The sequence below is a fragment of the Malaya genurostris genome, chromosome 3 (assembly GCF_030247185.1).
Source record: "Malaya genurostris strain Urasoe2022 chromosome 3, Malgen_1.1, whole genome shotgun sequence".
Taxonomy (NCBI): domain Eukaryota; kingdom Metazoa; phylum Arthropoda; class Insecta; order Diptera; family Culicidae; genus Malaya; species Malaya genurostris.
Genome location: NC_080572.1, coordinates 204775716 through 204799321, shown reverse-complemented (window position 1 = coordinate 204799321; position 23606 = coordinate 204775716). Strand labels below are relative to the sequence as shown.

Sequence of the window (23606 nt, the reverse complement as noted above, 5' to 3'; positions counted from 1 at the left end):
AACCAATAGCTAAATTAGAATAAAAATAATGTAATGATACAAACAAACTCGAAACAGTTTATGAAATTATTAACAAAATGTCTGAAAATAACAGCTTATTTTATAATTTATAGAAGTTAATCGTTTGGTTCAAATAATATTTCCGAGTAGATTTCATAATTAATGACGAGTTACCTAAGATGATATTTAAGTAATAAGAGAATATATTTTAATAAATGCAAAACGTTGTGACTATGTTAGAATTAAATTAGGATAAGAATATTATGTAAAAGTGATGCTACGGCGAAGAAAAACTTATGTAAACTGCCTTAAGAAATAAACGTATTTATGAAAAAAAAAAAAAGCAAAATTTCACTGCAAAAAGTTGTGCTACCACAATGCGAAGGAACGTCTTTGCAAAACATTTGCGAACAAAGAAAGTGTCTACTTTTCCGAAGAAGTATTTTATTAGCTGTGGTCGAAAATCTAAAACTGTACCATCTACCGGCACTTTCAATACACGGAAAGACCGAAATCAGCATTTTGGCGAAAAAATTAGTTGATTTTCTGATTTTAGTTAGTTATTTTTTGAGACAACTAAAAAAATCTTACTTTTGCTAATTTAGATTTTTTAATTCTAATTCCCTTAATAATAATAATAAAATATTTGTTGAAATGGCTATTTTTTTAGTTGAATTCACCAATTAAACGTGCTGTCATTTCTTAGCAAAGGCACACTTCATTTTCATTCAACTAATTTTTTAGTTGAATTAGAGAAATAAAACGTTTTTTTCAACCAACATAAATAGCTGAATTGGTTTCTGCAATTTGCAGCTATATGGCGCTCTGTCACCGAAAAAACGTTATCACCGTAATGACTACTAGCCACTAGATCGAAAAAAAAATTCAGTCGCGGTTGTCTTTTCTTTATTGGCAGGTATAAATACGATGTTGTATTGGAGAAAAAGACATAAACAAAACATCAACTTTTTTTTGAAAATTTTTCTTCTAAGTCGCTGTTTTCTTCATTCGACTTTGCGAAATCGACTCTCTCACTGAAAACTTTAAGCAATCGGAAAACATAAACCGAATATGTTACATATACAATTAAAGTGCAACATTCGAGATTCACTTCCCTGTTCCGCGTAAAAACATTATTACGCACAATCGCTTCAAATGCGTACAAATTCTGACTAAACACACTTTCCACTAAGAGTTTACGTCATTTTTTCATACCGGTTTAGAAATTCATATATGGATATATCGGAACACATGCGAAAAACATCTAAACAATTTGCAAGCAGTTTCAACAAGACTGTCCTTTTTAGCCTTTTTATGGATTGTTTTGCTTTGACACTTCTCATGAGTTTTGGCTAATAAACTTGTTAATAAGACCAATTTCGTTTTTATTTTCTTTGTACTGTCCTTCAGTAATGATGGTGATAGATAAATAGAAACAAATTTTCCTATTTTAATAACAAAATTAGTTGTCAATGAGAATTTCGCGTTGGATTGAAATATTGCTGGTTTGTGTCCAGGATATTCGCCAACCAAACATATTCTCTAAAAATAAGAGTTTTTTTCAGCAAAGTAAATTCTCAATTTTAACTAATTTTTTAGTTATTTTGGAAAATCTGTTGTTAAAATCAACTAATTCAAAAACAGTAATATGAATTAGGCGCAGAACTAATTTCGGTCGTTCCGTGTAAGAATGTAAACGAGAAGGAATATCTGCGAAAGCGGTTGCTACCAGTTATTCTAAGACACGACTCTCCAGTTCTATTTTGGGTTGATTTGGCCTCTTCTTACTATGAAAAATCCGTCCTGGAATTGTATGAGGTGCAAAGGGTCCAATAAATTTAAAAAAAAGCCAATCTATCAAATTGTTCAGAACATCGCTCAGTCGAGAAGTACGGGGCTCTGGTCAAGCAGAAATTGTTCGATACTAAGAAGAAAGCAAATGGTATAGATGATTTCTAGAGAAGATGGATAACCGTTCCCTGTTAATTCCATATATTGATCGGCAGAATTACAGAGAGAGTCACAGTGGATCTGAGAATCGAAATCTGTGTTGGTGTTTAGAACGATTGGGGCAAACCTAGGATTGTAGGATTATGATATTTCACAGAAATTCAATGCCAGCCCTAGTACCTTCAGAATTATTCGTTTGCGAGGAGAATTTTGATTTTTTTCGAGCCAGTAAGCAAAGCCGTGTACGAAGGATCTATCGTCATGAACGAGTTAATCATCGTGAAGATGAAATATGGGCAGCTTCCCGGACAAAATTTCCCTAAATCCGTTGTTCCAGGTGAGCCAATTTGTTCTGATTCCTGAATTCGTATTACTCTTTTTGAATTAGTTGATGGTGGATATTCGCCAGCTAAACACATTCTCTAAAAATAAGAGTTTTTTCCAGCAAAGTAAATTCTCAATTTTAACTAATTTCAAAGTTATTTTGAAATTGTTGTTGTTAAAACAACAATTTCAAAATAACTTTGAAATTAGTTAAAATTGAGAATTTACTTTGCTGGAAAAAACTCTTATTTTTAGAGAATGTGTTTAGCTGGCGAATATCCTGGACAAAAACCAGCAATATTTCAATCCATCTCCAAATTCTCATTGATAACTAATTTTGATATTAAAATCAGAAAATTTGTTTCTATTTGTCTATCACCATCATTTCTGAAGGACAGCACAAAGAAAACAAAAACGAAATTGGTTTTATTAACAAGTTTATTTGCCCAAAACTCATGAGAAGTGTCAAAGCAAAACAATCCATTAAAAGGCTAAAAAGGACAGTCTTGTTGAAACTGCTTGCAAATTGTTTTGATATTTTTCGCATGTGTTACGATTTATCCATATATAAGTTTCTAAACCGATATGTAAATTTGTGCGCATTTGAAGCGATTGTGCGTAATAATGTTTTTACGTGGAACAGTGAAGTGAGTTTCGAATGTTGCACTCTAATTGTATATGTCAAATGATGGTTTTTGTATCTTCCAACCTTCCGGGCTACGCCGTCCGGTGTACTACTTGTATTCGGGTTTTTGTTTATGTCTTTTTCTGCAATACAACATCGTATTTATACCTGCCAATATAGAAAAGACAATCGAGAAATATTTTTTCGGTAGTAGTGTGCCATCTAGTGGCTAGTAGTCATTATGGTGTGAACGTTTTTTCGGTGACAGTGCGCCATATAGTTGCAAATTGCAGAACCCGGGTAGGTGTAAATAGCAAACAAAGGTCAAAATAATAACAAATTTTACCATCATATCTTGGCTTGATGTTTCTGTGTTGTCAGAGCGATACTTGATATTTTCGGGATATTTCATCAAGGAATCAAGACATTGTACAATATCTGTTCAACATCAAAATTAGTTATAACATCTTATTTCGTTATTGATGAGCTATTCCAATTTCATTAAGTGAATTGATCCAGTAGTTTTATCTTCAAATAAAATACCATTGAATAAACTGCATCAAAATCAGATAAGAGAAATACTTAAGATATTACTCTATTCTAAATGCTAGAATATAAAATAATTAACAAATACATCTTCTATAAATATTTTGTTCTTGGTTTGATATTACAATTACAGAATTTTTTATTTTGTTGCTATTTTCGCATGCAGGCTTTGTTATGATTTCTGATATTTTAACTCTTATTTCAAACTAAATAATGTTAATTTCTACCATTGAGATGTTTGATTTTAATGACAGAATTTGGTATTGGTTTGCAAATCACTTCTACCCGGGAAACCAATTCAACCATTTATGTTGGTTGAAAACAACGCTTTATTTCTCTTATACAACTAAAAAATTAGTTGAATGGAAATGAACTGGGCCTTAGCTAAGAAATGACAGCACGTTGTATTGGTGAATTCAACTAAAAAATAGCTATTTCAAAAAATATTTTATTATTATTATTAAGGGACTGAGAATTAAAAAATCTAATCAGCAAAAGTAAGATTTTTTTAGTTGTCTCATAAAATAACTAACTGAAATCAGAAAATCAACTAAATGTTTCGCCAAAATGCTGACTTCGGTCATTCCGTGTATGGTTTCAAAATAAACCAGTCTTTTTGCTTTCAGATATTAAATGTCTCAAGCTTTACAGTTGGTATCTGTACATGCATTTTCATTAAAGTTAGCTAAATGTACAGAATGTCAGACACATTCACCAACGAATAGTTTGTCTATATGAATTAGAGCTAGAATGCCGTATATTTCATGATTGAAACTTACCTTATAGGTTCCTAAATGCTCTACTACGCAGGGAAGATTTGCATCCCTACCGACAGCTACTGTCACGTTAGGAATTGGTTGAGCGAAGCGTGGTTCATCCATAAAAACTGTAATGGTATAGGAAATACTTACATTAGTATATTCATCGGTTCAATGAAGTCAATCTTTGTTCGTATTTAGGTATTAAATTGTAGTATCTTTTATTCTGCTATCGTATTGAACTACACGTGATTATTCGTTCAGAATTTTCTACTCGATTCGATGCGTAGAAATATTTTCAAGCAGTAGGTGTAAAGCATTCTAAAATCTGTTCGAAATTGATTGTGCTGTAGATGTTCAAAACCTAACCATTGTTTGTGAGGTTTAAGTTTCAGTATGTGGAATTCGCACACTAATACACAAAACAAAGACTTAGTCCTACGTCAAAAGGAATTTAACAGATCGGCTGAAAAGTTCGTATCGTTTCTATGAGAGGGCGCCACTAGAATTAAATCCATACCATTTTCAGTTAGTACCAACCTTCAAAAGATACGTGTATAAATTTGACAGCTGTTTGATTATTAGTTTGTGAGATATTGCATTTTGAGTATAGCTACTTTTGTTATTGTGAAAAAAATGGAAAAAAAGAATTTCGTGTGTTGATGAAACACTACTTTTTGATGAAAAAAAGTGCCGCCGATACCAAAAAATGGCTTGATGAGTGTTATCCAGACTCTGCACCGGGCGAAGCAACAATTCGTAAGTGGTTTGCAAAATTTCGTACTGGTCATATGAGCACCGAAGACGATGAACGCAGTGGACGTCCAAAAGAGGCTGTTACCGATGAAAACGTGAAAAAAATCCACAAAATGATTTTCAATGACCGTCAAGTGAAGTTGATCGAGATAGCTGACACCCCAAAGATATCAAAGGAACGTGTTGGACATATTATTCACGAATATTTGGATATGAGAAAGCTTTATGCAAAATGGGTGCCGCGTGAGCTCACAATCGATCAAAAACAACAACGAATTGATGATTCTGAGCAGTGTTTGGAGCTGTTATATCGAAATAAAACCGTTTTTTTCGTCGATATATAACAATGGACGAAACATGGCTCCATCACTTCACTCCGAAATTCCCACTTCACACACGAAATTCCTTTTTTTCCATTTTTTTTCACAATAACAAAAGTAGCTACACTCAAAATGCAATATCTCACAAACTTTCTATGCAAAAAATTTGTGCTAGCAAAGAAATTCCATCGTAAAAGAAAACTTAAAAGTGAAGTTGCAGGAGAAAGCTAACATCGTGAAGATTTCAAAAAGAAGTATATTCACAATTTTGCATGAGCACATAAATATAAAAAAAAATTGTTTGCAAAGTGGGTGCTACCTTTTCTCACAGCTGATCAAATACACAGTGTCACAAGTTGATTGCTATGATGGTTAAATTTCATGCATGGAAGTTCGAATTGCTACCGCATTTACCATATTCCCTCGATTTAGCCCTCAGTGGCAATGATCTATTCTCAGATTTCGGAAAGAATCTTACTAACAAGAGATTCACCAAGACTAAAGCGCATGTTGAGGCTAAGCAGAAGTCGTGGTATAAATGTGTTGTACACATGTTTTTTTTCAAAGGTATTTTTATTCAGGCCTACTTGCGTACAAGCTTTACGTGGCCGAATTAGCCGATTTTTTAAATAATGCATTTTTTTAAGTGGATCTCGTTGTCACTCTTTTTCTAGGAGGAGAGGAGCTTCAATTTCTCTCCTACGAGGGTTGAGGGGCACTTTGTTCGTGACTCGTCTCGTCATCCATTGCCGCATCGGTGGTTTTGTTGTTGGTTTCCGTCTTCTTTTCGTTTTCCTTGATGTTCGCAGTCTTGAGCTCGTTGCTAGTTGCTGTAGATGCGCCTTGTTGTACAATGGTTGCAGTTGCTGGTTGGTTTGATGGTGTAACATGAGTACTGCGCTGACTAGTTTCCATTGTTGAACGGTTGACCTTGTCTTTGGTTGAAGATGTCCTTTTCGCAGTTTCGGTGCAAGGTTTACCGTAGTGTGCAGGTTGTTCACAAAACTGGCATGTAACCAGCTGATTTTCATAGGTAATCAGCGTTTTACACGGATGTGTCCCACCTTGACCACAAATGATGTAAGATGGAATTGCTTTACGTAGTTGCATACGTACCACTCGCACGCCATTCCGGGGAAATTGACGGGGAAAAAATTCCGCCATACTTTCCTTTCGATGGAAAGGATTTCACCATACTGCGACATATTATCCCGAACGAATTTATCGCTGGCCTGCGGAGGAAGGTCATGCACGCGTACTTCTATGGCATTGTCCACCATGTGCACAGGGATTTTGTATTTAATGTTATCACACTCAACGCTGTGCACCTCATTGTTAACCGAAGCGAATGCAATTGCATCTCTTTCACGTTTAAACATAATGTACACACAGTTAAACGCTTTGTTAAATTGAATCTCACTTACATTATTAGCGTCTAGATGCATTCGTTCTTTAAGTAAGATTTCAATTTCATTTGCTGCTGGTCTAACTTTGCAACGCTTGAAATCTATACAAATTGAATTTGGTCTTGTAGGCCAAGATTCAGGCTTTGTTAAATCGTATTTGACCATTCCGTACACTCTATTGTTCACTGTACTGTATGTATTGTCTTTATTTCTGTTGTTTCGACCGTAAATGATTTTCGACCGTAAATGATTTTCGACTGTGTCGTGTGAGATGCGAGCACGAACTGTTGTACACATGTTGAACCGCTGTTGGAACAAATATTGTTCTTTAATCACAACATATTGATGATTAAAATGGAAATATGGAAAAAAGTGTTGTTGTTTTTGTCGGACCAGGGACTTTTTTTATCTACGAGTTATTAGTTTTTAACATCGTTTTCTAAAGAACTATTTATTTATTCATATATTTTAACTGAAATTCGTAATCTCTCTCCAGTAGGCATATCATTTTTTATGTCAACATTCTAATACTAAGTATTGAATCCAACTAACACCTACCCATCTAAACCTAGAATTCAAGCACTGGAGTTCAAAACAATTTTTTTATCGCGTTGCGTGACAGGAAGCATTCAAATAGAGCAATGGTACCAATAGTAATTTCATTAGTAGAATCGCCATCGGCGACTCACATCGATTACTTGACTTTCAATCAACGAATCGTGATAAAATCGGATACAAAATATCGTTGCTTCGGTTTTAAGAGCAATAGCGCTAAAAAATTAGTTCGAAATTAAAATATTGCGGTTATTGCGACGCAAAAACTCGAAGCGAATGCTTCTTCTCTCATCTTACCCTGAAAGTCAATCTATGGTACAGAGACAGCAGATCTCACTCTAACTAATGTTTTTGCCTTTCTCATATAGAAAGGTTATGCAATCACTTGAAAAACCGACCAGTGAAAAATGGCCAAGTGTCATATACCATTCGACTCAGTTCATCGAGCTGAGCAATGTCTGTGTGTGTGTGTGTGTGTGTGTGTGTGTGTGTGTGTGTGTGTGTGTGTGTGTGTGTGTGTGTGTGTGTGTGTGTGTGTGTGTGTGTGTGTGTGTGTGTGTGTGTGTGTGTGTGTGTGTGTGTGTGTGTGTGTGTGTGTGTGTGTGTGTGTGTGTGTGTGTGTGTGTGTGTGTGTGTGTGTGTGTGTGTGTGTGTGTGTGTGTGTGTGTGTGTGTGTGTGTGTGTGTGTGTGTGTGTGTGTGTGTGTGTGTGTGTGTGTGTGTGTGTGTGTGTGTGTGTGTGTGTGTGTGTGTGTGTGTGTGTGTGTGTGTGTGTGTGTGTGTGTGTGTGTGTGTGTGTGTGTGTGTGTGTGTGTGTGTGTGTGTGTGTGTGTGTGTGTGTGTGTGTGTGTGTGTTTGTGTTTGTGTCAAATAATCTCACTAGGTTTTCTCGGAGATGGCAGTACCGATTTTGACAAATTAGGATTCAAATGAAAGGTCTCGTGGTCCCATACGGAATTCCTGAATTTCATCCGGATCCGACTTCCGGTTACGGAATTAAAGGGTAAAGTGTGTTCAATATTGTACACCGTCACTTAAACCGGCGAAACAAAAAACGTGAAAATTTTTCTAAACTGGTCTCCAAACTACACAAATCGATAGTCATTATCAGTAGACAACTAAACAAACCGATTCTGGCTATCCTGGTTCCCGGTATCCGGTTCCGGAAGTACCGGAAATAGTGGTCATATATACCAAAATGGATCTCACTCACTTTTCTCAGCGATGGTTTGACCGATTACCACAAACTTAGATTCAAATGAAAGGTCTTCCGGTCTCATACGGAATTCCTGAATTTCATCCGGATCCGACTTACGGTTCCGGAATTATAGGGTGCGTACTAGAACAGTTTGTGTGTCATGTTAGTTGGTGGCCGTACGAACCGACTTCGATTATACCGATTCTCGGGTAGTGAACCCATTCCGTTCTCTTAAGGATGGCTTACGCAATCAAAGCACTGTTTTATTCTGTATGTTATGCATAAACAATCACTTGGTTTCTTTCAAAAATCGAAGAGAAAATTTGAATAGAATACCACAATATTATATGTACATGAGAAAGGCATCATTACACCACTAGGTGGGTTAAAACAGGTTTTTTTGTATGTAAGATGGCAAACTGGAGCTGGATATTCCGTTACCCTACGTTCCGTACGTTCAGTATGATCCATTAGTTGAAGTATTTGGTAAGCTATCAGAAGAGCGTACTCAAAAAAATTTCCATCGGAATTCAATAACTATGGCGATGAAACTTTTCATTTGCACTGATTTGAGGCAATCTAGAATCGATTGATGAAGGAGACAAATTTCTTCCAGAGCAAATTGTCGGCTTATCTTCATGCCCAGCCCAGGAATGTGACATCAGAGCACATCATGTGTGCTAGATTACCGGAAGTGTCACTTGATTCTTTCCTGGTTTGCCTCTTATTTATTGGCCGAACAAACAGTCTTATAGTGTTACTTTATATAATTTTGCTTCCAATGTTTCTGCCAACTGTATCAAACTGATTATTGATCCATACATTTAGTACAAACTATTTCTGTGGCAAACCACATGACCTCTTTTAATATTACGTCGTTGTACAGTTTGCTATATTTGGCGTACGTTCTTGAACAGAATCTTGCGTTTATACTAATTGACATTAATTGACACGAAAAAGAATATATCACAACTCGATTACACGTTGGTATCGATCAATTAACTTGTTTACATTTTGCTCTTACAGTTGTATAGTAGGCACCCATCTAAACTCACATGGAAAACCCAAGCCATTTACATTAAATTTTTCTGGCGTCGACTTATCTTCACCTTAATACCATTAGGTCGTATCAATTGGAGAAAATATCCAACTATTTTAGCTGTTACTGTCATCTATTTCCAAACCTGAAAAGGTTTCTCCAAGGAAAGAAATTTTCGTTGAATGCTGAGGTCGGGAGCCTATTTTGAAAGCCTTGACAAATCTTTTTTTTTTCAAAGGGCATCGAAAAGTTGGAGGACCGATGGGTCAAGTGTATAGCTCAAAATGAAGATTAAACTGAAGAATAAAAAAGTTTTCACGGTAAAAAATCGATTTTTTCTTTTTTAGACCCGAGACTCTATCACTGTAGTACGAACTTGAAAATGGTTACTTTCTGAAAAAAGTGCGGGCAGAAAAAATAACTTTTCATCGGTTACGTCACTTATACCATTATATCTCCGGAACCGGAAGTGGCAGCCAATTGATATCCATATTGGAAACAGAATTCAACAGTAGCTTCCAAACGCACCTAAGCTTGATAAAATAAGATAAGCAATATCCGAAAAAATTGAACGGAGAGACAAATTGTGTTTTGTCGGTTACGTCACTTATACCAATATATTTCAGGAGTCGGAGGTGACAGCCACCTGATCTTCGAACTGTGTTCACAACCCAAAAATAGCTTTCGAACTAGCCTAAGCTTGATAAAATCGGTTAAATCATATTTAAATAAAAAACGTGAATAATCCACTAAGCAGTGAGATGATACCATTTTTTATCAATCCGCATGTGTTATTTACATGGATATTCTTCGGTGATTTAGTTCTCATGGCATTATTTTAATTATCGTCGTTTTACATGGCAAATTGATATTTTAATCACTCGTTTTCCTGTAATGTCGTATCGTATCGAATTTCAATCTCAACGTGTGACAATCGATTGAGCATTCTATGAGATGTCGAAGTAAGTTCCACTTTCGTCATTATTTATGGTACTTCCAGAGCCGGTATTCAGGAACTAGCATAACCCAAAATGATTCGTATGACCATAAATTAATATGTAAAACAATATACATCTTCTATATCTGTATGAATTTTAAAAAAAATCCTGTAATTCCGGAATCGGATAAAATTCATCAACTTTGTATGGAACCATGAGTCTTTTAGTTTGAATTTTTGTGTTTGAAGTTCGATTTGGCCTTTTCGAGAAAATGATTGAGCTTTGAGAAACGATTCGATACTGGAACCGGAATTCTTAAAACGGTGTAGCCGAAATCAGTTGAATTCACCTAAGGAGTGTGTAGATATCTTTGAGAAATTGCAGTGCGAATTAAATTTTTGGGTACCTTTCGAATCGAAAACTGAATACCGCTCAAACTGAAATAAATTTATTTGGTAATTGACTATCCAAATCTGCTAACCCGATAAACCTGACTAATTTATGTGAAATTGACATTTTTATACTAATCACCCTGTATCTCCTAAACCAGAAGTCGGATCTGACCAAAAAATAAGATTATTTATAGGATTTAAAGACCTCTTATTCGAATCATAGGTGGTTCTTAGATTTCATTTGAATCTTAGATCGGTTCAGTCATCTACGAGAAGAATGAGTTGCATTATTTTAATTTCGTTTCACATATCATCCTGTGGTTCCGGAACCAGAAGTCGGATCCAAACGTAATTCAGGAACCTTGTTTGGGAGCATACGACTTTTCATATGAATCTGAGTTTGTAGAAAACGGTTCAGCCATCTCCGAGAAAAGTGAAAGAAATTATTTGTCACTCACGCATTTGCTGATCTCGACGAACTGAGTCGAATGGTATATGAGAGTTATGTTCTTCCAGCATTTATTGCTGTAAGTAGTTTAAATATAAATAATTATAGAATTACTTTCAACTTGAAAATGCTGCCATCATCTAGTTTACATGTCATACTCGAACGATTATGTTGCCAAAAATTAACCGTGCTAAAATTGGTCCGAGGCAAAATTCCATGAAAAAGGATGCTGTACATGGTTCCATACAAAGTCTTTTTGGTACTTGGAAACAATTGTATGTAACAGTTTAAAAAATCGTGTTTCATTTGGCTCCGAAACAGCGCTTTAACATCGAACGCGTAAAACTCCTACTACTGAAATAAGGCGAAAAGTCGTTTACGTAAAAATTTCGATATCTCCGTAAAAAATGGACGGATTTTAACAATCCACCGCTTGTTGGATAGGTATTACCGTGCGGAATCTAATTTCAAAAATATTTTGACATAAAACTTTGTATAACTCAAAAAGTAAACATCCGATCTCAAAACCATTCAATAGCGTTCGGGGTGACAGGGAGACTTTTGAATTTGCGACTAGTTTGATCAAAATCGGTCCAGCCATCTCTGAGATCTCGACCTCTTAGTTGACAACACACATACAGACACACACACATACACACACACGGATATTTGCTCAGTTCGTCGAGCTGAATCGATTGGTGTATGACATTCGGCCCTTCGGCCCTCGGAAAATTTTTCTAAAGTTTGAGCGAATTCTATACCTATTTTTTAAATTTATAAAAAAGGTAAAAAATAGTAGTAATTTTTGATTTTAGGAATAAAATTCACTTTATGATAATGATGATGATGATGATTTCCGATTCCAGTAGTATCAATACACTATATAAGGGCGTTTTATTTTCAGAAAAGTTCAACTTCACTTCATCACTTTTGAATGTGAAGACGATACGTTTAATTTCAATTCTGCACAGAATTTTGAACGCTTTGTTGTTTGGATTGTAGTATTGTTTATAGGCGATAGTTCATTTCATCAGTTAACAAACAACACTTAAATTATAGAAAAGTTTCCACCTCTAAGTGGATGTGATGTCTTTTTCGATTTGTATTGGATTCCCTGGAGTGATCAATATTGGTATATAAAATATTTGCTAGAACTCTATTGAATTTTATCCGAATAGGAATTCCTGTTTCGCATTGAAACGGCCAAGAAGCCACCTGTCAACTTCTACTTTCAGTTCTCTTTCTCATCTCATCCAAGTCAGTCGATAAAACAAAACCGCTTACTTTCGGGACAGAAGAAACCAAGTACAGTATTGTGTTTGAACAATAGAACGACCTCGAAATGAGTGAACCAAACGAACAAAAGCTACCGCCGACACGAAAGAATACAATTGTTGTTGACTTCAGGCAGTGCAAAATTCGACCTTCGATACGAGAACTTGAAGGTTTGCTTAAGGAGCAAATGCATCTTGACATTAAACGTGTGCATTTACTTCAATACAATAAGACGAATAATGTTGTTTACATCCAGTTTTATAAAGAGTTGGATGCAATTCAATTCGCAAAAGACAATAACAATGTGCACTATGTGGAGCACGAGAACATTAAGTACAACATTCCAGTATATATGGAAGATGGTGCTATAGAAGTGCGTGTGCATGATCTTCCCTCAAGCGTGACCGATTCTTATATTCGCAAAACTATGTCCCAATACGGAGAGATTCTCTCTATCGAAAAAGAAAAGTGAAAGAATTTTTCCCCTGGTATTCTAAATGGCGTACGATTGTTACGCATGCGCTTGAGGAGGCCTATACCTTCTTATGTGACATTCGGTCAGGATACAAGAATCCCATGCAAATCACTTGTTACCTATGCCAATCAGATGGCCACATGTCAATATTGCCAAAAAGCTGTTCACTACGGTAAGCCATGTGATAAACTGGATAGGAGACAACTACACCAAAGGACAACGGTGCTTCCTTCACACCAAGCCCAACCAACCCCAGTACACCTGTGACAGCCACCAACAACAATGAAGCAAGCAAGCCCTTCAACGAATCCATCATCATCCCCTATAGAACAAAGTACACCAGCTGCAGTTAACAACTTACCCTCTAACCAACCAGCAATTGCAACCAATGTACAACAAGGTGCATCTACAGCAACTTGCAACGAAAAGAAGACGGAAATCGACAACAATACCATCGATGCGGCAATAGATGACGAGACGAACCACGAACGAAGTGCCCCTCAATCCTCGCAGGAGGGAAATGGAAGCTCTTCTCCCCATAGAAAAAGGGTGATAACTCAAAATAAAATTTATTCAAAAAATCGGCGCAATCGGCCACGTAAAGCTTGAACGCAAATAGGCCTGAATAAAAAATATCTTTTAAATAAAACTTCTACTTTCGAAAGAAATTGCAAGCGAGCTATGAAAGATAGAGTATTAAATTTAAGACCAGACGAAAGAGAAAACTTTTTCCTGCCGTTTATTATTATGACTTACTCTCAGCGAGTGTCGAGTCATTCGAAATTACTCTTCAAAGTGAATGTTGATGGATGGCCGTTATAAAAAAAAAAAAAAAAACGCGTGAAATATCACTGAACGACTTCTAATCCGATTTCCATGTTCTCCTGGTCGTTTTGAAATAGTTACGCATGGCACAAATTCAGTGAGTTTAATATCCAGCTGGTACTTTATAACTCCGCAACTCCTGGATTGGTATTTCAATACTGACAAAATCCGATGCAATTGACATATTCTATCATGAATTTGACTCGTCATAAAACTATAGTGAACGTGATATTTTATTTGAACTTATTTGTAGAGCACCGTTTTTGTATATCTTTGTAGACGACAGAAATAAACCATATTTTAAAAGACATATTCATAAGTAAAAACATTTTGACATTTTCTGAAGACGACTCTCCGATGGGATCGATTACAATCCAAGCCCTATAATTGATTGCCTTTACCGTTTTTCGTATGAGGGACACATGTGCTATGTTAGGAACAAAAAATAAAACGTCAACCGGACTTTAAGAGAGAAAACATAAAGTCGAGTCAAAATGTTCTTTGTTTACGTTTTGGTGAAAAACGCTTCAATAGACCATTATTCTTCAGCATCACCATTCCGTTAGGTTCTCAGTGCAGTCCCGCTCGGGACGGGATCCGACAAGGCGCTTCTTCCAGCGCGGTCGGGTTCTGCAGCATCGGAAATGGAACGGAACGTGCTGCGAGTTTAAAATATTCATTGCCCCGGGTGCAAAGTGGATAGAATTTTATATTTAATCTGTTTACTTGTCGTTAACAATGCACTTTTTAGCCGTTCGCTTCCATCGGATGATATCATGCTGGAAAGTGGGGTGAACATTTTCACTTACACCAATTTCCATCCACGTCTGGGAACGAGATGAATATTTCATTGTCAGTGACCCGAAAGGTTCTTTCGCAGTATTTAGCACTCGGTGCCGACGAACGTATGCGGAAGTAAATTTAAAATTGAAAAAAAACATCGGAGTGGTCATTAGATCAGGCATAATGGTATAATTTCAAAGTAAAATTTGCAATTATGTACATTTTTTATCAATGGAAGGGTCACCAATCACAATATCATGAATAAGTTCGTTTTCGGCCAATTTATGGAATAGAACAAACTAATGAATCATCGCCGGCTAGAATGGTCTGACACACATCACTTTAAACTTTTGTAACGATTCGATACGTCAGCAAAGAGCTATGAATAATTCAATGGGTTGGAATGCGGAAAAGTTGAATGCAAAAATATTTTGTTTCGTTCCAGTTCAGTTTGAGTTATATAATTTATACTAAGGTGTGGAAATAGTGGGGAATGGTAAAATTCACAATTTATTGTCTCACTTGCGTTTTGTTCGTCTAGAGGAGTGTGTACATTGAATTTACAAAACCGGAATGTATCAAATGAACTGAGTCGCTTAAAGCATTGTTGAAATGGTAGTCAATTCAGGCAACGTAACATGGAAATATAATTTATTAAATTATATTCATCGGCATATATCAACATTGGTTTTGTCGATAGAAAGAGTTTTCATTGTGATCAAATAATTATTCAATGGTAATAATGATTAGCTATTAGCTACCACTGAACATGACAAATAGCGCTATAACGCATTGAAACACTGATCCACCGCAATATAAACGTTCCAAATGGCGCACCGCCTTGCGGGAACCAATACAATCAACAATGCACGACTAATGGCCTAATAGTCTTCGTCATAGTCACTGATTTGGTCTCGGGTACAACTGATTTGTTCCGAATACCAATTGGCACCACACATTCACACCACATGCCCGACCAGGTTGGCTAACCGAGGTGTGATATGTGTTCATAAATCTTCTCAAATAAACCACAAGAGCCGTCGCCTTTGGCAGCCAGATGAATCACGATGGAAATCCTTTTGACTTTTGTCAATAAATCCTACCAAATAAATCATTCGGTGCATGACGTGAATTATTGTTACTCAAACAAAGCGACTAATCACTGACGATTTTAATCTGTTCGAATCAACAGGCGTTGGTTGACTTATTAGGCAGTCTTGATGTCGACTCGTGCAGTCTAGAGCGAGATAAAAAATGCACCACTATAATCTCACAATTTTTAAGTTCCCCAGGAAACTGTTTAAATTAGGGCAGAAAAAGTATATTGAGGTTAATGATAATATCATATAGATTTATTCGCCATCTTCACAGTTCCCTTTCATGACTCCGAGAATGGTCCAAGTAATGAGAAAAACGTAAATGCTTCTCGTTTTGTCAGGATGAAAAGGGTATATGCTTGTTGGTCTCTCGGAGGAATTCGGTTTTGTTTTTCAAGTTCTCTATAAAAGGTGTATCTAGAAGTAGTTAGTCACATTATGATAGTAATTACTCTAAAATGGGTTAATTTTCTTTTTCCGTAACATATTTGTTTACATGTCAATAACATCTGTTAAATCAGTTGGCTTTGGTACATTGGATGGTTCCGAAGATTGCAGAAAAATTCTACACATTTGGTGATCCGAGAAGGGTGCACCTGTGTCAAACAAGCAACCAAAAAGTTCGGTGAGACTCTTTCCGTGGAAGATTTGTTCCGATTCGGTAGGAACCCGCATCCCACCCGGAACTTGAAAGTAGCTGAGTACCTAAGAATAAACCAATTGGCATCGACGCGGGATTTGGGCAAGCATTTCAAAACCAATATCGGAATGATTGAACGAAACAAAGCTCGGAAATTTCTGAGAACGTTCTGGTTCTGGTGTAGCAAATTATTAAACGAAATCGATCGACTAGAACCTGGACGGCGCTGGACTAGAGAACCATGGTAGCGATGCAAAAGCTTAGACAAATTAGTACCTGCAATACAATTAACAATACAATGTAATACAATCAGGCACCTACATAAAAAGGGGGGACAATGTCAAAACTACATAAAATTGGGGTTAAAACCGAGGCAAAATAAACGAAAATAATAATAATCCATAAAATTGTACTGGATGACTGGAATGATTCTGCAGATGAGAAAGATATCCTACTGCTGGATCTCTCGCACATACTTATTTAGGACTAAAAAGAAGAACGCAAGCGCACTTCGAATGCACGTTTGGCTGGATCCATTATTATATACCATAGAAAAGAATGATTATCCGACAATGGACTGAAGTCGGCACGAGTGCTTCCCAAGCGGCACGAATTTCTCAGAGGAAGCTCAATGGGACGGAAAGATCCACCTTGTTCACCGGAATTGGCTTTTTCGAGCTTGATGTGAGTTTCGTGATCACTACTTCCGGAACCTGAAACCGAAACCAGTATAGCCGCAGTTTCAAGTTTGTATGGTCATCGAATAATATGACCAACAATTTTTTCCCTGTATTTCCGGACTTTAGGACCTCGATTAAATTAAATGTAACATGGAATAATAGTTCGTGAAATAGGCCAAGCAATATCTGAAAAATCAGTGTGAGTTCCTTTCCGATGTTTTTTACCGCTTTTCCCAGTGCTTCCGGAACTGGTGAAGTCAACTGGCCCTACCCGTAAAGGAATCCATGGTGTGGGCCTGAATACAGTGATACAATCAACGCCATGGTGTACGAGGAACAACGTTTGAAGAAGAGAATGCTGCCATTGTACAGAAAGCATTAGGCTCCTCCTTTATTCTGGCTAGATTTGGCTTCCGCCCACTACACCAAGTCGGTTCTACAGTGGTTGGCAAACAATATAAAAACAATTAGTGAAAAAAGATATACACGGATCTTCGGCAAATTGAACGGTATTTGGCGGCACTTTCGGAAGGAGGGTTCAGTGTCTCAAAACATGTCCAGGAAAGTTTTGAAAGCAACTGTGCGAAATTTAATGAACAATGTCAATTTCAAAGAACGTTTTATAGAAACTTAAATTTTTATTAATATAAGGGGCTGTCCATAAAAGACGTCACGCCGCAAGGGGGAGGGGGGTGTTTCACAAAACGTGACCTTTTGCGACAGGGGGAAGGGGGGGAGGTTTTTGGAATGTGACGTCCAAAAATTTTCAATGAGCGCATTTTTGAAATACCTAATTATATGACTGCTTTGCTCTATTTCCTGAAAAAATCTCCACAATAAACATTTACATTCTATAGGAGAACGTGTATTTGTTAATAAAAAAGCTTTTTCTTGTAAATTCGGAAATGAGTGATGCAGGAAATCATTTCTGCTGTGATCAGCAAAAGTGCACGGAGGAGCGAGTAAATTAGCGAAATTAATAAATTTTGCCTAATATGAGTAAAAAAGAAAAAGATGCCTTCAAACGGTTTAACTTAAGATATGCACTGACAATTTTTTCAGTAATTTGATTTTCTAGCATTGATAATAGTATATCATAAGAATAACTCTTATCTGATTCTGATGCAGTTTATTTAATTGTACTCCATTTGAAAAAGGGCGGGAGCTCAACGATTTCAGACGTAGATCATGTCATGTCTTATCTTGATCATATGTGATTTTCCTCCACCAACAACAAAGCTTTTCGAATCATCCAATGATTGAACTTATACAAGTGAAGAATCATTTTAGCTCAAAATAACTACCCATTGTGTGACGGAAGATCAGTACCGATATTGATCGATGTGATCAACTGATTTTGAAAAGATTCTTCGGCAGTGATTTCGTTTTGATGAGGTTTTGGTCTTTATTTTCTCAGCCCTGTATGCTACACTAAGGAAATATTATTCTTTACCTAAAACAATAATATATATATGTGTACCCCTAGGAGAATAAAACAGATGATTTAAATGTTTCATCAATTTTAACCAAATACTTTTGTTAATTTATATAATTGATATTAATAAAATAATTCCGATGATTTTGTAGTTTTAGGGATATTTTTTAATCTAATGACAGCATGTAATAAATCGATTTACCCTCATATTTGTATGGTTTGTCATACATATTGAGAATGTATTGAGATGAATTTTATTTATTCTGAATTCGTGACATGTGACATAGGGGGGGGTGGGGGGTCTTTGCTTCTGTGACAATTTGTGACAAAGGGGGGATGGGGAGTCAAAAATCGTCAAAAAAAGCGTGACGTCTTTTATGGACAGCCCCTAATCAGTTAAATGGAATTAAAGGGTTTTATATTAGAAAACCAATGTTGCTAACTGCTTTTTGATACACTTTTTAGAAAAAATTATTCCGATTTTTGCTTCAAAATGGAAGAATTTGTTATGTTCAAATGTTAACCTGGTTTGCCTTTCTCATATAGAAAGGCTATACAATCACTGCGAAAATCGACTTTTAAACCACGACATGGAGTGCCGCTGTTAACTTCACTCTCTGACCGACACAATGTTTGCTGACGGCCCGAACGAGCAGCATTCAGTTCGTCACTCGTTTTTTTTTTCAAACGAGGCTCAGTTTAATTACCGTCAGTTGATCTCTTGAAGTAACAAAATATCTCTTTCAATAGTGTGAGAGCGGCCTTCAAATGAGATTCATGTAAACATTCGAATTGGTTCAAGATAATAAATGAAAGACTAATCAGATAGCTGAAATGTCAATCCCAGAATACACATAAATTAATTGTTTCCTCCTTCAGTTTTCATTTTTAATACTTTACTCCATTTATAATTCTTTTTGTTCGAATCTGCTTACTACCACGAGCGAAGACACTGAAGCAGCTGTACTACTTGGCACTTGAAACTGAGCAAGCAAAACTTCAAATGACTAGGTACGATTATTCAACTGACGATGAATTCTGGGAGCTTCACTTGAAAATGGCAGCAAATGTCAAATGAATTAGCGGCCATAAATTTCATTTTCATCTTATATTATTCGATTGAAAATGAAATTTTACCGCACTGAGTAGTATTATGCAACAGATATCTCCAAAACTGTTTTCTAAACTTTTTTAAATTGTATTATGTCGGGAAATTTCTGTTGTACTATATAGGAGAAAATGATTAATATGAGAAAGACATCGTTAGACCACTAGATGGATTAAAGCAAGTTTATTCTATTTGAGAGTTTTCTATCGGAAATTTAACCTCATTTCATCTCTCTAGCAAAAACAGCCCCATCTTCATTTGTTTACAGTCAAACGAAGAGAGACGAACCATTTTCGTTTTTCACTTCAACAAAAGAGAGGATCAATATCAACGTCACTCGTTTCTCTGCGACACGAAGAAACCAAAATATTTTCAGTAGGTAAATTCAGTAGGATTTCGATTCACATTCATTCTTCAATATAATGAAGAACTGAAATTTTTCTGTAAAAAGTGTCTGAAATATAATAAATCAAGGTTATTACACTCCACAACCTCTTCAGAACAATAGACGTCTTGAGTTCAAATAACTGAATAATTAGTTATAGCAACTTAGGCATTTTTTACTTTCATGCATACAGGTAACTTTGCTGGGATTGTGTCATTCAGTTGCACGAGTGACACCTCATTGAAACGTTTTATTTTTCATTTAGAGTCTATATCATTGCTTAATTGTAACGTTTAATTACTCGTTTATGGTGCGTGTCTTTGCATTACTATACTGCCAGCACTATAAATGAAAAATGATAGTTTAGGTGAAACAATAATCGATTAGTTGGGCCAAAATTTAAACCAATCAGAAACCAATTCAGAAAAACAACTGACATTTTAGTTGGTTTGCGATTGCTGGCTTTTGCGTGCGTACAATAAATATCAGGAATTTTACCGGAAAAACTTTATGACAAACAACTGTGTATCCTCGTACACTAATACAAATGAAACATTTTAGTGTGGAGAAAGTTTACAGGTATGACTTGAACCTGTTTGATCTATTTGTTTGCAAATTTTTACTTTCGCCATTTTCATTGAATATTGATACACAATCAAACTAAGCTGATGATGGTTCCTTTTCATACCAAAAAAATTAACAGCATTTCACAGCAATTATGTAGACTTTGGACAAGCTACTGCTGTAACAAATGTTTGTAATGTACCATAAACATCTCGACGTTATATCAATTAAAATGGAACTGATATTCGGGTACTTCGCATATAGGACAAGCATGAGTTGATATTTTGTCGAATTGAATAAAATTTCTTATATCATTTGCTTAAAAAACCGATATCGGGAAATTAATATTTCGAAAAAACTCCATCTGAACTTGATCAAATCAGTAGGAAAAAAATGGACATGATCCAAGCGTAACGAAAGTACCGAAAACCGACCGCATATGTGCGGAATTCATTCCCGGCATACATAAAACCAATATGTGGTTCTTGAAAAACTGCAGCCACTAGTGCCGCTTAGTTGCTCTATCGATATCCGAACAAGCATCGTAAATTACTATTATATGTGAGTTTAAACAATTAAGATCGTTTTCCTTCAAGTTACCCGGATAGCTGCCGAGTTGTCTCGGAGCCGTTTCTTGAATCTCAAGCAAAATCAAAAGTGCACAGTTGGTGTGTGCACCGACCGCCTTCAGAATTCCGGATATAGGACAAGAAGTTATCGACAAACGTGCGGTATAATTTTCTTCCAAAGAGTTAACCGCTGTTTAAGTATAGATAAGCGCATATCTTCCACCAGGACACTGTGCGGTATCTTGCAGCACTTCATCCCTTGCCGGTTCGGACGGCGACGGTCGCCTTGGAAAGCTAGTCACATGTGAGCATGTTAACGGGCGTAGCAAAGAGAAACATTACGGACACTGGGCGTACGGTGGCGGTACTTTTCGATCCGGTGCTGCCGCTGCTCGGCTGAAGTGGCCACCGGCTGGTGGAGATGCACTCGACGTGTTATCTCTTCTTTATTATTTCCTACAGCTCTGTGTGACGAGCGTTTGGGGTTGTCAGGATCTTGCGGTGCATTCCACCCGGCTAAACTTTAGATATCCGAGGCGGGTGTTTTGCTGGGTACACGAATAGACAGATAGATAGTTCCGAACATGAGCTACGATGGAAACGTGCGGAAAGTGAGCAGCTTTAGTGTAATTATTTGGAAACTTTATCCAACAGCTTTGCGTGGGTATATCGCAAACTGAGTTAAACTTTGTTGTTTTTAGGGTTTTTATTTTTACAGCTGGTAAAGTTCTGTATTTGTTTCATCTAGGAGAAACCATCAGTTTTATATTCGAAACCTGTATACTAGATAGCCGATATGAAATCCGAACTATTCGCAAGATTGAACAATTTTTCCTTATTTGCTACCAAACTTTTAAAACTTTTTTAAAGTTTTAGTCTCTGAATGAAACATGTTTTCTACTTGAAACTAGCTTGAAGGATGATTCGAAGATGTTTTGGATTTATTTGTGGAATAAAACATCTACCCGAAGATTTCCAGAGAGTGTCAATTATGTAATATGAGCCTTTAACACTAAATCTCCTCACACATCCCAGACCATGTAATATGAATATTTAAGACTAAATCTTTCACACACCCCAGACCACACGCACTTAACAAAATCTAGAAACCTACATTAAATAAAAGCATTACCTTCATGAAGCCAACTAAAATGTCAACACTTGCACTTTCCGGTGACCCAGCGGCAAACGTGTCGTGGTCATAAAATTCGACTACAGAAACAAGGAAGCATCAAGTTTCAAATCGTTATGCCATCGAAATAAAACAGAACACAAAAACACAACAGCCTGTGTCACTTCTCTCTTCTTCACGTCCCTCATGTCCCACAATCGATACAAGTCAACACGAACTAGAATAACAATAACTCAAGAACACACACTAATTCAAACCGACACTCACGAGAATCATCCAACATGCTATCGCCTTCTCCTCTCCGTATCACACCCGCTCACGCTCATCAAGAAGCTTTACTCACGCTCTTACCCGCATAATATACAATGACCGACACGACACAACGAGTCCCATTGGTTAAACCTGAATTACACTGCGCGTGCTAACTCCTCCTCCTGGATTCTCAGAGATCCTAGCTGTATGAATCAATTAGCTAGGCTAGGAGAGAATAGGATATATCAGTAAACGAATCTATGACACTATATATTTAATATTTTTGAAGTAAAAACTAACAAGTACTTGCATCATTTGTACAATTATCTGGGATGACATTCTTCATCATTCAAGGAGTCAGCAAATCTATTCGCGTCTTTCTTAGAAAGAGTGCTAAGTTATAACTCTCCACCTTTGTCGGAATAGCACCTGAGTAGTTAGCCGACTTATAACTTCAATTTACCAACAAATTCTTTCACTGAACGTGAGGTGTATGTAAACCTTTGGGATCAGGATCATTTCGCCGAAAGCCGTTTCGCCGAAAGGGTTATTTCGCCGAAAGGGTTATTTCGTCGAATAGGCCACTTTGCCGAATGTCATTTCACTGAATGCCATTTCGCCGAATGTCATTTCCCCTTGAAATCGTAATTAGAATTGATTTAAAATAAAGACAAATAAAAGATGATAGCGTTAACGCCCGACCTACAGTCAGTGATGTCCAAGCTCAGCACACGAGCTGCTCTATACCTGCAGTGTGTGCCTATTAAACTCGTGTGCTGTGCTTTTTAAACCAGACTCATGAGCGTGTGCTATTTGTGTAGTCCACCTACTGACAAGAGAAAATACAAGAGCGGACGCTGTGTGCTTGAAAATTATGTTATATTATTAAATTAAAAAAAAACGGACACTCAACTCAGCACGTGAGCTAGCGCATGAGTCAGCTCACGAGCTAGCTCCCCATTCCAGCTCATGAGCCAGCAGATGAGCCAGCATCGCGAGCTGGTTCTTCGAAGCATACGACTCTCGATCTAGTAGCAACACGGCACACGAGCGTGTGCTTCAGACTTTGTGTGCGTGTTTTTGAAAAGGTACAGCACACGGATTGTATGAGAGCTGGCTCGTGTGCTGGGCC

General features: G+C 36.8%; 1 protein-coding gene across 1 annotated transcript in view; it reads right to left on the bottom strand.

The window, feature by feature from the left end:
• Positions 1-23606, bottom strand: part of LOC131439181 (lachesin) — a 323974-nt gene that overhangs the window by 71900 nt on the left and 228468 nt on the right. Inside the window, exon 3 of the mRNA XM_058609901.1 lies at positions 4225-4331. Within this exon, the coding sequence (XP_058465884.1) occupies positions 4225-4331 (107 nt within the window). The remainder of the gene's footprint in view (positions 1-4224; positions 4332-23606) is intronic.